General features: G+C 55.4%; 1 protein-coding gene across 5 annotated transcripts in view; it reads right to left on the bottom strand.

Moving 5' to 3' along the window:
• The window catches only part of AKNA (AT-hook transcription factor), a 54,423-nt gene that overhangs the window by 10,238 nt on the left and 30,996 nt on the right, over positions 1-13,189 (bottom strand). For all 5 annotated transcript variants that reach the window (XM_040631782.1, XM_040631784.1, XM_040631783.1 and 2 more), the window contains 10 exons: positions 11,680-11,807; positions 10,990-11,197; positions 9,321-9,475; positions 9,033-9,227; positions 7,934-8,180; positions 6,873-6,979; positions 5,907-6,118; positions 4,311-4,473; positions 1,061-1,237; positions 410-525 (listed from right to left, as the gene is read on the bottom strand). In XM_040631782.1, the coding sequence (XP_040487716.1) occupies positions 410-525; positions 1,061-1,237; positions 4,311-4,473; positions 5,907-6,118; positions 6,873-6,979; positions 7,934-8,180; positions 9,033-9,227; positions 9,321-9,475; positions 10,990-11,197; positions 11,680-11,807 (1,708 nt within the window). The remainder of the gene's footprint in view (positions 1-409; positions 526-1,060; positions 1,238-4,310; positions 4,474-5,906; positions 6,119-6,872; positions 6,980-7,933; positions 8,181-9,032; positions 9,228-9,320; positions 9,476-10,989; positions 11,198-11,679; positions 11,808-13,189) is intronic.

Consider the following 13,189-nt stretch of genomic DNA (forward strand, 5'->3'; position numbering starts at 1 on the left):
CAGCACGTAGCTACTATTATTTATCACTGCAGAGTTAGCGGTCCCTTTAACTGCACAGAGCAGGTAAACGACCTGGCCAAGGTCACCCACAGCCAGGAAGGAGCGAGGTGGGATGAACCCATCCCCTTCCCCTTCAGGCCATTCCCCTGCACTTCCGGGCTCTGGCGTTCTCATCTGCAGAATGTGGGGGATATGCCCCACTTGCAGTGAAGATGGAGATGAGGTCCCTACAAAGCCCTTCTAGAAACCTTAGAACGCGTGACATACAGTGGCTATCACTAGAAGTGCATTGTATTTCAGCGAACTATGATAAGGCTCCTTCTAAGGCTATTGTTACGGTCCCTGACCACTGACCTCACAGGCCCAGACTCTAGCCTCCAGGAACCAGTCCAGGCAGGTGGTCACTTACTCAGGGACAGTTGGGGCACCTCCCGAGGCACTGAGGAAGACCTGGCTCGCCGCCTTCCTGTGGGCTCCGCTCGCTCCCCACCTGCAGGCTCACCAGACAATCTCTCTGTGGATTTACTAGCAAAAAGGAGCGAGAGAGGGATGAGGTCAGTGGATGAGGTTTTATGCAGACTTTCAAGATGATCAGCCAGCAAGCCAACCCAGAGGAAAGCACGGAAGTCACAATCAAAGACTGTGAGTCGTGCTCACAGAGAGCCTCTGTGACCCTCCGTTTCCTCATCTGTCAAGTGGGGATAATAACAGCAACTACCTTGGAGCGTTACAGGAAGGATTAACGAGACAATGTGCATGAAAACGTGCTTAGTGCCCTTCCATAGAAACACTTAGAAACAAACACTGAGCTGATTTTAGAGTCATCAGAGATGACCAGCTAAGGAGTAGCGGGTGGACATCCCGGAAACGCTCGGCTCTTCACGTGGGTGGTGAGTTCAGGTCATGCTTAGATATTTGATGCTTCAAATATTACACGGTAAGAACTGTCAGAGTAGGAGAGGGCTGTGAGTTCCCATGCGTGGAGAGCCCCAGAGGCAGCCAAGTCTCCCTACTGCCACTGGCACCAGGGCACAAGGGCGAGCGTTTTGGGGTCACCCACCTGCCATAGTGGGAGCCCCAGGAAGCTGAGGCATCGGCTGGCCGGGCCCGGGCCCGGGCGGGGCGGTTGAGGGTGGAGGCCGGGCGCGCCGGGCTGCCCTGGGCTGGCTGGTGCAGGCTGTCTTCCAGTCGCAGACGGAGACGGGAGACCTCCTCTTGCAGCTCTCGGATGGCCTGGCTGGGGTGGGGATGGGACAGAAACAAAGAGCGCATGTACAATGCCCTGAGCTGCGGCCACCCCCGGAGGGCCTCCCCGATGCCCCAGGCTTGTCCCTTTCCTGCGGGCCCCAGGTCCAGCTCTGCCGTGAACTGATTCTGGAACTTCCTCGTGTGTCCTTTTTTCTTGCTACCTATCTCCACACTTCTCTGAGTTCACATCCCTGTACATTTGGTGGGTAAAGCAGCACATCCTTCGAGGTTCACCCAACCCACCCCCACTCTGCTGTGCAGGGTCTCTGGGTAGCTTTAAAATCTGCATTCTGACCTGCCTGGGCTGCCCTCCATTCATTCATTCTTTCTTTTTCTTTCTTTCTTTCTTTCTTTCTTTCTTTCTTTCTTTCTTTCTTTCTTTCTTTTCTTCTTTCTTTCTTTCTTTTCTTTCTTTCTTTCTTTCTTTTCCTTCCTTCCTTCCTTCCTTCCTTCCTTCCTTCCTTCCTTCCTTCCTTCCTTCCTAATATTTATGTATTTGACAGAGAGAGAGCACAAGCAGGGACAGCAGCAGGTAAAGGGAGAAGCAAGGAGCCCGCTGCAGGGCTTGATCCCAGGATCCCGGGATCAGGACCCTAGCTGAAGGCAGATGCTTAACCGACTGGGCCACCCAGATCCCGCCGTCCTTGACTCGTTTACCGCTGTGTGTAGAAACGCTAACTAACAGCCCAGGCCTGGCGCCTTCACACACTCACTCAGCCCATCCCTCCTGGCTTCCCCTGAACATTGCCCCGATTGTTCAAGCCCATCTGTCTGCCAGTGGCAGAAGACGCTTGGACGTGAGCAGGCTGGAGGTGCAGGGCGCTCTCTGCAAGGCTGCTGGAATCCGCGGGGACCCCCAAACACGGCCTAGCCTCCTCCTGGCAAGTATCTCAACGAGCCGCTCTCTTCTATGGAGTAAGTACTGTTCGCATCTCTGTGCAGCCAGCACCCGAATCTCAGAGTCTCATCTGACACACGACATTCGGACGCTGGCATCGGGGCAGACAGTCCTCCCCCACAGCCCTACACAGAAACCCCCTACACACAGAGCGTCAGAGTCTGGGCTCGGCACGGCCTGGGCTCCTGCCAACGCTCCATCTCCTCCTTGGGCCAGCTTCTCGCGCGGGGCCCCCCTCGGGGTTACTTCTTGCTTGGTGGCCCTCGACTGGAGGATGAGTGTCTCCTGGGGCCACCTGCAGCTCTCAGCGTGTGTCTGAGGGAGCCGAGAGCTCTCTAGCTAGGCCCCGGGCAGTGTGTGTCCAGGGCAGCTGGGTCTCCTGGCAATCCCCAGGGAGACGTTTGTTGGGGTTTCCAAGGCCAACAGCAGGGTGTCTGCAGGAGAGCGAGAGCTCACGTCACCAGTTCACTCCTGCAGGACTGGAAGGCAACTGTGGGAGGCGAAGGTGGCGGAGTGAGGGCCTGGGACTCAGAACACCCACTGGGGTGTCGCTTGCCCCCTCTGGGCATTTCTATCAGGATCTCAGTCTTCCTGACTCGATTCTTGAGTGACTGAGAGCCAGCTGGCATTTCCAGTTTGTCTTTGTCTGCAAACTTTTTCCCCTGCTGAGTTCCCCGTCTCTGTATCAGTGTCCAACTGGTTGGCCAGCCAGAAGTCTGGCTCATTCGAGACTATTCTCCCTCCCTGAATGCCCCCAAAAGTTAACCAGCTCCCAAGTCCTATGGGCCCAATGCCTGAGTGTCTCTTTTCAAATGTACCCCNCCTGCTGACTGTCCCCATCCTGTCTGTCCTGGGGAAGCGGCCTTCTTGGCAGTCTCCCCACCTTGCCTCCTTCTCACCCAGCTAGTGGCCAGAGAACTTCTAAAACGTGAACCTGACCTTGCCACTCCTGTTTAAAATTCCCCTCTTCATCCTCAGCTGCAGCTATATGCATTCAGGAATACTCCGTGAACTCATTTCTCTGAGCTGAGCCACATCCAAATCTCTCACCATGGTGTTTGAGGCCCTCCGAGGCCCCCCCAGGTCTCCCGGGCTCCCTCTCCACGGCTCAGCGCTGACCACTGCACTCACGCTCGGGGACCCGGCTAAAATGAGTGCTTGGCTCTGCAAAGGTGGTGGGTGCTCTCTCACCCGTAGAGGCCTTTGCACATGCTCTTTCCCCTGCCAGGAACACTCTTCCATCTCCCTTCCTTCTGGTCTCAGCTGAGATAGCCGTTCCTCCGGGAAGCCCTCCCTGAAGCCTCTGACTGGGCCTCATGTCCCTTGTCTGTGTTCCCACAGTCCTCGGAGCCTCTGCTGCCACTGCACTTGGACTGGGGAGTATGACCATGTGTTTCTTTGTTCATCCTACAAGGCGGCGGCGAGCCTTCCTAGGCCAAGGACAGTCTTGTCCACTATCGTATCCCCAGGGCCTACTGTATCACTGACATGTGAGCTGGATTCCACCACCGGTGCAACAGGAGACAGCGGGAGCACACTTATTAAACCCCGGCCCGGAAGCCAAACGCCAGCCCGTCACCCGCCTTTGCAAACAGGGAACATGACAGGCCCGTGATGGCACAGGCCCAGAGGCCTCCGAAGGGGTCCCACAGAGCAGCCTTCCCCGTGCACCTGGGACAGATAACCCCCATGCAACAAAGGCATGGGATTGATTATTGGCCAAAAGCAACTCAAAGGAGAGGTAACAGGGCTGGCCACCCTATTTTCCCACTTCTGTTCAAGGAGCAAGGAGCAACTTTCTTAACAGAACAATGGTGCCTGGATTAAAAAGAAGAGAATCGAGGACCAGCCCCTCCTCAGTTCATACAATGACAGCAGCAACTGCTGAAAATCAACCCCCCGGGCAGTGTAGACCAGCCTTGGAAGAGAAATACTGGGGGGGCAGGGAGCCAGGTCTCAGCACCAGGAAGGTGAACCCCTAGGTCATTTCCCACTGGCTGGGGAAGTGTCCTCAAAGTTAGCATCACCGAGGTTTCACGGAGCGGCTCGGAGCTGGGAGGCAGGGTCCGAGGGCCCCTGCACGGCCACCACCGGACATTACTGCTGAGCAAGCCCCAGCCTCCCCCGGGCCTCACCGTCCCGTCTCTGCGCTGGTCCCACTTACTCTCGCCCTGTCCTGGTGAGGAGGAAGGTGTGGGCGCTCTCTGCTGCTCCATGGGGCAGAGTAGCGGCTGCAGGGGCCAGAGTGGGCGGGGGGCTGATTGTCGCACTTGGAGGGAGCTGTTCGGAAATCCGCTTTCGCCCCTCGAACTCTGAGCCAGGGACCTCTAGGGAGGCAGAAAGAGACCAAGGTGAGTTTACCCGGATAGGATCTTCCCAGCACGAATTTCTGCGGGTAGAGGTCATGGGCAGAGAGAGTGCCGGCTGAGGTCATAATTGAAGTTTCCAATGAGGTCACTGTCCCACTGACCTCAGACCCCGAAGATGTGGTCATTGCTGGGAGCTTGGAGTGCAGAGCTGGGCCTGCAGAGCTGTTTCTACCTAGACTCCCCCACCATCCACCATTCAGCATCAGATGTGAGTCTTCTCGAACATTCCCCTATAATGAGGACTTGCTCCTCACATGGACCGCCCCCCAGACTCTGCCATGCATCACCATGTTGTTCAGGGACTGGCTCCAGAGCCCCTGTTCCCCCTAAAATGATAATCACACCTTTGCCTTGTGTGCATGCTTCTGGGGAGAGGACTCAAACCTTTAGCCTCTCAAAGGCAATCAGAGGTTAAATACCACTCATCTGGCCTATGCATTCACCCAAGGAGCCCTTGGAACACTAATCAATAATAGAGAAAGGAACAGACTATCGATACAGGGAACAATCTAGATGAATCTACAGAGACAGACTAAGTGAAAAAGTCAACCCCAAAATCATTTCCATCATTCCATTTACAGGACATTCTTGGAATGATGAAATTACAGAAAGAGAGGACAGACCGAAGACTGAAGGTCACCATGAGTTAAGGAGGGCGTGCAGGCAGGAGGGGCATGGACGTAATGTGTCCATAAAGGGGCAACAGGAGGGGTCCTGGTCAAAATCTGCACCACGGTTTTGCAAGATGTTATCTCTGGGGGAAACCGGGTGAAGGGCACATGGGATCTCCCTGGATGATGTCTTACGACTACATGTGAATCCATAATTGATCGAACTTTTAATTAAAGTTTAACTTTAAAAGTTTTCAATGATGAGCCTTGGAAAGAGCCTTTGGAGGGGCGAGGGGTGACAGGGAGGAGCTGAGGTTCTCATCACACTCGGTTTGTTGGTCTGTGTTCATTTTGTGAAAATTCATCAAATGATGTTCTTTCTTGTATGTTTAATTTCAGTAAAAAGCTTATGTGCATCTTTTTAAAGGTTTAAAACTGAAATCACAGGACTTAAAGACATGGAGGTATTCAGGACATCATGTTAGTCAAAGGAGGTTACTAAACACTCACATAGATACTATATCCCATTTCCGTTTCCGGTGTATCCAAGTAAACACACACACGGGCATGGAGGACAGCCCACGGGTTCGACCCCCAAATGTGGCTGCGATGGTTTTTGGCATATTATTTCTCTTTTCCCTGTAGTTTCAAATGTGCCCGCCATGAACCTGTAGGATATTTTGTATCCTAATGGGGAATGAAGTTTTTTATTGGTTTGATTTTTCAGTCCATGCCATCCAGCCACTCCCGGTTCAGGCCAACCCAGATGCGTCCACTCACCCGTCTCGGCCACCAGCGCCCGCCCTGCGGGGAAGCTCGCTGCCCTCTGCCACAGAGGACTGGCCCGGCCCGAGGGTCGCCTCTGGGCTCGGCTCCTGGGTGTGCTGGGCTCCGTGGCTCTTCTGGGGACTGGAGGACCCCTGGTCTGGGGGTGCGAGGCTGCATCCCGGTGCTCAGATGAACTGAAAGGCTGGGCCAATGTTCCCGCAGTGCTGAGGGAGCGTGGAGGGAGAGACATGTTGAGATCGCATGGACAGGCCCTGGCCTCCGAGCCCTTCCACATGTTAAGCCAGTGAGCTTCTGACCTTGAGTCTTGGCACCCCTGCACGCACAGGGTTTCTGAGGGTGCACCCAATTATACGTGCATTTCTGTCTAAACGGCAGAGCTGGGCACCTGCCTCCCCACAGATGCAAGATTATAAAGCTCAAGTTCATTTTTAGAAAATATACAGAGCAACAGAATTTCTAATCCTTTCTTCCCACGCAGCCCTGGGTGGCCGGGCAGGCCTCCTACGGGGCGCCGTACCAGCTTTGGAGGCTGTCATTCCACATAGCGGCTCGTCAGTCCACCCTTCACCAGAGGCCCCTCCTCAGTCCTTGCCTTGGGGTTCCGGGCCCGTCTCATCCCAGGTTGTCCCCCTGACTGCCCTTTATCCTTGGCCCTCACCTCCCACCACACTCCTGTACATCTTCGTTCTCCATTCACTCATTCATTTGCTCAAAAGATACTTTTGCCCCGGGCCGTTGCTGACTGCCTGAGTGACGCTGGGCTAGTCACTTTCCCTCTCGGAACCTTGGTTCCCCTCTATCCATAAGGTGGGGGCAAGGAACCCTGGTTGGGGGATGAGGTGAGGGCTCTGAGAATGCCCAGACCATTGACCCCTGCCCTGGAGCTCATGGCACTTTGATTCCCAGGCTACTGCTCCATGTGCGATGCTGATGGGGAAGGGGGGGGTCCGGGGGTACCTGATGTGGGAGAGTCGGTGCTCTGGTGTTTGGGTGAGGGGCGACACTCTGCTGGTTTCTGAGCCCACAAAGCCACTGTCTGTCTCTGGGGACGCCATCCAGGACTCCTGAAAGAGGCGGTGTCCCTTTAAGTCTCAGGAATGTGCCTGAGGCAAGCTGGGAAGCCCTTTCCCAGTCCGGGCCTGGGCCTCACATTCCAGAGGCTCGCAGGCTGGGAGGCTGGCCCAGCTCCCAGCAGCCAGGCCCCTGTGTGAGGGTCCTCAGGCGCTCAGGACCAGCAGCAGGCCAACGGCAGGGACTCCACGCCCTGAGAGGACCCTGAGCAAGTCCTGCTTCCCTGAGGCCCTCGGGAGAGATCCTGTGGCAGATTTGCTGAGCTGAGGAAGAGGGGAAGGAGAAGGAAGGAGAAAGCGGTCTCATCCTGGGCATGGGAGTCACGCTTCCACAGGTCTCCCCCCTCGGGCCTGGAATGCCAGGGTCCTGTCTGACTGCAGAATGCCCCGGCCCAATGAATCGGGAGAACAAAATTCATCCAACGTGCACCCCTCCTCAACACCACGAAGAACACGATCAGGCAACACAGGTGTCTGCCCTCAACAAGTTCATGGTCTCGTGCAGATTTCTTACTACAGGGTCATTAAGACTACAGGTGTGTGTGTGTGTGTGTGTACACACATGTATACGCGTTGTTCTATGGGACGATCCATAGCATAAGTGACACTTCCATAGTGATCTGTGACTCCTGCAATAGTTTAAAAATTGCTGCTCTAATGTCACAAACAGGCCATGCGGTCAAAGACTGTCCCGGCCCCCATCTGTGCTCAGCAGGCTCAGAGAAATGCAGACAGTGGGCCACAAGCTCTCAGAGGACAAGCAAGAGCTCCTGGCAGGGGGACAGGAGTAGGTGGAGTGACAGCAAGAGGTGGCACTGGGCATAAGCCCTGAATGTTGGGCAGAACTCTAACTGGCAAGGACTGGGAGCAGCAGGCATTCTGGAAGGGTGTGAGCAAAGGCTGGGGGCCAGAACTCTCCAGGAGATCCCACCCCAGGTGCATGCTTACCTCTGGGTGGGGTCCCCCAGCTTGGTGCAGAGACTTCTGTGGAAGTTGTTCAGAGATGCCACTTCCCTCTAGGCTGGTCAGACTACTCCGGTGTGATCCCGCGATCTTGGTGCCCCGAGGGTGGGGTGGCCTGCTGGGGCCTGGAGGAGCAGCGTCGGCTTTGTCCAGGCCCCGGAGGGACCCCTCTCTGGCCGCGGATGTGTGGAAGCCTGCTGGCTTCACAGACCCCACCGGCTCCACAGTCTCCCTGGCAGGCAGGGGGAGAGACACAGTGACTCTGAGCCCTGGCAGGGGCTGTCCAGCCCTGTCCTGGGAGTCATACTGTCCGGGACACAAGCTCAGGTGCCAGACACCACCGGTGGCCCACCCTGGTCTTGTCATCTTCTAGCCGTGTGACCTTGGGCAAAGCACTACCCCTCTCTGAACTTTACTCTTCTCATATGTCAAGTGGGGATGGCCAACAAAACCCGTCCAACACACCACAGGGGCAACAGCATGCGAACAAATGAGCTATGGTTTCATTTCTCAGCCGCCCAGAAATTTGCCTCCTATCTTCCCTACTTCAGCCCCTTCCAGAAACTTCAATCTCCTCAAAGGCTTATGTCATCCTTAGACATGGAAGATCAGTATTTCGTGTGACAAATAGAAACTAACTTTAGACATAAACAGAAGACACATGAAAACAGTCTTATTCTATTCTCAATAGATCCTGTCGTCTGCCAAAGGCTCTGGGCCCGAGGCCTGCTCATTTCTTCTTTCTTTCTTTCTCTCTTTCCTTTTAAAGGAAGATCAGGAGAGGCACTGAGGATGTAATGGCACTGAAACTTTCCCCTTGATGCACTTGGAAGGTCTGAGACTGAAAAGGAGAGTAATTGTATCTAAGGCCGCCTGTGTCCCACCAAAAACCATGCCTGCCCCACCCAGAATCACTGCCAGAGGTCTCCATGGTGGATTCGTCCCAGGGCTTGGAGAGACGAGAGCAACAGGTGGGGAAAACCATTTCTAAGCGGTAAAGAGTCATCTCGCTCACTAGGACCTTTACCACCCCTGTGGCTTCAGGGTTGGTTCAGGGACGAGTGGGGGAGGCTCACAGACATACTTGAGGGGGGCCCTGTGACTTCTTTCAGCCGGGGCCGGGAGCTGCCTTCTGGGGATCCTGGTGGCCTCAGAGTTTCCTGGAGCTGGAGCCGGGCCATCAACTTCCACTATATGGCCTTGACCATCTTCCTCCTCCTCCCCCTCCCCCTCCTCCTCCATATGCATGGCTTCTGGAAGGGACTTGACGCTGAGGTACCTGGGGAACACAAAGGAGCATGACCCCTGCCCCAGAGGGCAGCCGAGATCTGCTCCCTGGGCCCGACACCCTGGCCATCCTCCTGGTACTCACCGCTCTAGGAGGCCGTGGAAACCCTGCTCCACCTGTAGCTCCTTGTGCCTGAGTGCTGCTGGGAGGCCCGGGGGCCTGCTGTCCCCCTCACTGCTGGCTGCACTAAGCTCCACATTCACGTGCGACGCGCAGGGGCCCGCGCTGGCGGCATCAGGCTGGGGCCAGAAAGCCAGAGGGACAGAGATTCAGCAGATAAGCAAACACCACCCCGTAGGGACCTACCGTACACCAGGCCCATGCTGGGAGCCGAAGAGTAATAGGTTAGACTCCCGAACCCCATCGCCCTCAGGCGTGGGCAGAGCGTAGGGACGGGGTGGTGCGATCTTCAGCACTGACTGCCCTTAACTGCATATCTGCTCCCCGCCAGGCGCCGCTCAGACAGCACTTCTCCATAAGCCCAGCCCAGACGGCTACCACAGCCCATTGACAGACGGGAAACTGAAGCTCAAATGATTTGCCCCAGCATACAACAGAAGCGAGGGCCAGAGCTGAGATTTAAACCCAGATTTCCCGCCAGAAGCATTTCTCCTCATTCGCTGCATTCCAGTATGGACCCCGAACCCCCAAAACACCTCCCCTGCGGGAGCATGGGAGCCCCTCAAGATGATGCACTCAGGTTTTCACCCATTAGTGCATGAGACAGCACCTGGGGGAGCTTTCCCCAGTGCGAGAGCTTCCCCCCACCCCGGGGCTGCCAAGGGCTCCGCCGCGCCCAGCCCACCGTCAGCCCCCACCTCACCTGCCATGCTGCCCCTTCCTCCTGCTCCGTCCCCAACACACGCTGTGCAGCATGGGCAGCAAGGTCTAGAGATTCCCCTGCTGTCACCGGTGTGACCACTGTCCCCTCACTCTGCTCAACTATATGCCACGCAAACAGTGATCGTCTCCCAGGGGCTTGTGACGTGGGCCGGAGAGACTTCTACAAAGTCCCTTCTGCGCAGGCCCTTGTCTAGTGTCTCCGGATCTGTGAATAGTCCCCTGGACTGAATAGTCCCCTGGGACGCTAGAGGCCATCCCTTCCCCCCTTCCTCTCACCACCGTGGCAGGTAGGGGCAAACGGGCCTTCTACTCCTCTCTCAGGTCCATACACATCTCTCCATCTGCCCTGCCCCACCCCACCTAACTGCACACCCTCTTTTAACACCCCTGCTGAAAAACCCATGCAGAGTTTAAGGACAAGCCCTTGCCAGGACTCGCAAGCCCTGACAGCATGGGGCCCCTGCCTGCGCTCCGGCCACAGCTCTCAGACATCTGCCCCGTCACAGTCCATACTCCAACCACAGGGCCTTTGCACAGGCTGTTTCCCCTGCTGCACGGCTTCTCTTCTTCTGCGTGAAGCAATTCCCACTCACCCTCTGATCCCATGAAAACATTTCTTCCTCAAGGAACGTTTCTCTGGCCCTCTAAAGTCGGTCATGTTACCCTGTTACCCACTCTCCTAGAGCCCCACAATTCTCCTTTGGAGCCCTGAACAAAATAGAATTAGTCTGGCTGGACAGAAAACTCCATGGGGGTAGAGGCCACCTGTTTCTGTTTGTTTCCCACTGAATTTCCACCATGAGACATGGGTGCTGGCATTTGGTACGTATTTCACAAGGATGTAGTGAGGAAGTCAATTAGCGGAGAAGAGAAGGAAAGGATGGTCCAGGACGGCTGGGCCAAGAGGTACCTGAGGGCAGAGGGTCTGGCCAGCAGGGGCGGGGGCTTGTCCTGAAGGAGAAGGCAGGCAGGCTGGCTGGTGCAGGGAGGGTGAGGCTGGGGGGCTGTCTGGAGTGGAGTCTGACCCGACTCGCTCTGGCTCCTGCTGGTTCTGGTCCATGCGGTCCTTCAGCTCTTCCAGGCGAATTCCCAGCTGGAATATCTCCTCCTCTAGCTCCCTGCAACGGGGAGACATCAGCACCCGGAGCCTGTGACAGCAGCCACATCGGGCAGGGCCGGGAGGCCGTGCTTGAGAGCAGAAACCCCAGAGAATGCCGACCGAGGGTCCACTCAACGTCCTAATTTGGATTATGTGGAGAACTCGACAAAACAAGGTGAAAAGGGACTCCACTGGGAAACAGGAGGCCTCTGCCTGAGTCCCCCTCTGCCACCAGCAGGATGTGGGACCTTGAGTCAATCCCTTCCCCCTCTGGCCTTGGTTCCCCACTCTGGTGAGTGCTTTCCGGGCTCATCTCCAAGGTCACGTCTCACTGCAGTGAGTCCAAAAGGACACAGATCTCAGCCTTCAGGTGCTCCCCCACCTGGATATGCTGCTACCAGGGCAGGATTTCTCCCTGTTCCTGTAGCGGATGAAGTATGAGGACGAAGTGACCCTTCCTGGCGACCAAGGGAACCAGGGGCCTCCCTCCCCAGCATGTACCTGCCAGGATCGAATTTTCCAGGTGTCCCCTGGGAGCCGGCAAGCTGCTGGGCCAGCTGCTGCTCCCTGCAGGCCTTCAGGTACTCCTCCTCCAGGGCTGCGTGGGCAGCCTTGAGGCGCTGGAAGACCTGAAACAGACCAGGCCAGGAGGACTGAGTGCACAGCCCCCCTGGGCTCTGGGCCCCCAAGTCCCTGCAAGGCTGGAGTTAGGACTCTCTAAAACCTACCGCCCTAGTCTAGCCTCTGCCATCAGACTAGCAAGGTGGAGGCACAGCTTAGAGCCTTGGCAGAAGCTCCAGAGAGCGCCAGTCTCTCCTGGGTAGAGCTGCAAGTTCTGAGATGTTCCCTGATGCTCCTGGTGTCAAACATGCCATCACTCTGTCCCCACCAAGACCCAGTACTTGAGAGACCACGGATCCTCATGTTTCTTTTCAAAACTGTGGATCTGGGAACATGAGTCACTCTGTTCCCGAATCCTTATAGACTCTCAGGATAGATGGTCTTATCACCACCACACTAAGGATAACAATAGCTAAAATCTACTGAGCACCGAGGCTCAACGCTAAAACACTCCGCGTTATTCATTTAATTTCCAACAATCCGAATTAGAGGGGTCATTTATCATCTTCATTTAAAGAGGAGGAACTGAGGCACAGAGAAGTTATCTAAGTTGGTGAAGGTCACACAGTGAGCAAGCAAGTTGTAGTCGGGATTTGAACCCGGGTCCTCTAGCTTCAGCGCTCATGGGCCTAACAATGATGTCAGGCCTCCAGAGCAAATGTGGTGATAGCGAACAGATGGCTAGACTATGGGAGGATGGATCATCATGCCCGGCTTATTATCACCCCCATCCCACTCATTCCGTGCAGACCGCAGACTGAGTTCAAGGGCAACCTAGAGTCTAGTTCCTGGGCAAGCTTGATCTTCCAACAGCTCTCGACCTTCCCGCATATGGGGGAATTAAGATAGAGGGGAAGGAAAGGAATGGTTTTTGATGTTCAAGGTCCTTGCCCATCTTCTCAATGAGATAATATAACACATAGCACGCATTTTGCAATTAGAAAAAGGATGATGTCTACATGTTAACACAGTGATTAGGAACAGAGTCATGACATAGTGAAAATAAAGTATTTTTTTACAAACCAAGTGTGTTGCATTTGCCCCTCTCCACCCCACCCACTGAGCTCTTCTCCCCACCCTGTTCTGTGCCTCCCTTGACAGCTGGACACCCCACCTGCTGGCTTCCCATGGGATCTGTCCTGCCCCCATGGGAGAGAACAGTCAGTGTCTGGGCTTCCCAGTTCGTTGTCACATGCCCGGATCCTGCCCACAGCCCTTCTACCAGCCCCTTCGTTGACCCCTCACTCCCAGCTTTGAGAGCTCCACCTGCTCCTTCCCAGGGTCCTGGCTGAGGCAGCAGAAATCTAGATTTTATATAGGGCTACAGTTTACCTAGAAATACCAAAGTTCAAAAGGAAGTAAGCCAATAATGGTTAGATTAAGTCTCCCC

The sequence above is a fragment of the Ursus maritimus genome, unplaced genomic scaffold (assembly GCF_017311325.1).
Source record: "Ursus maritimus isolate PB19 unplaced genomic scaffold, ASM1731132v1 scaffold_17, whole genome shotgun sequence".
Taxonomy (NCBI): domain Eukaryota; kingdom Metazoa; phylum Chordata; class Mammalia; order Carnivora; family Ursidae; genus Ursus; species Ursus maritimus.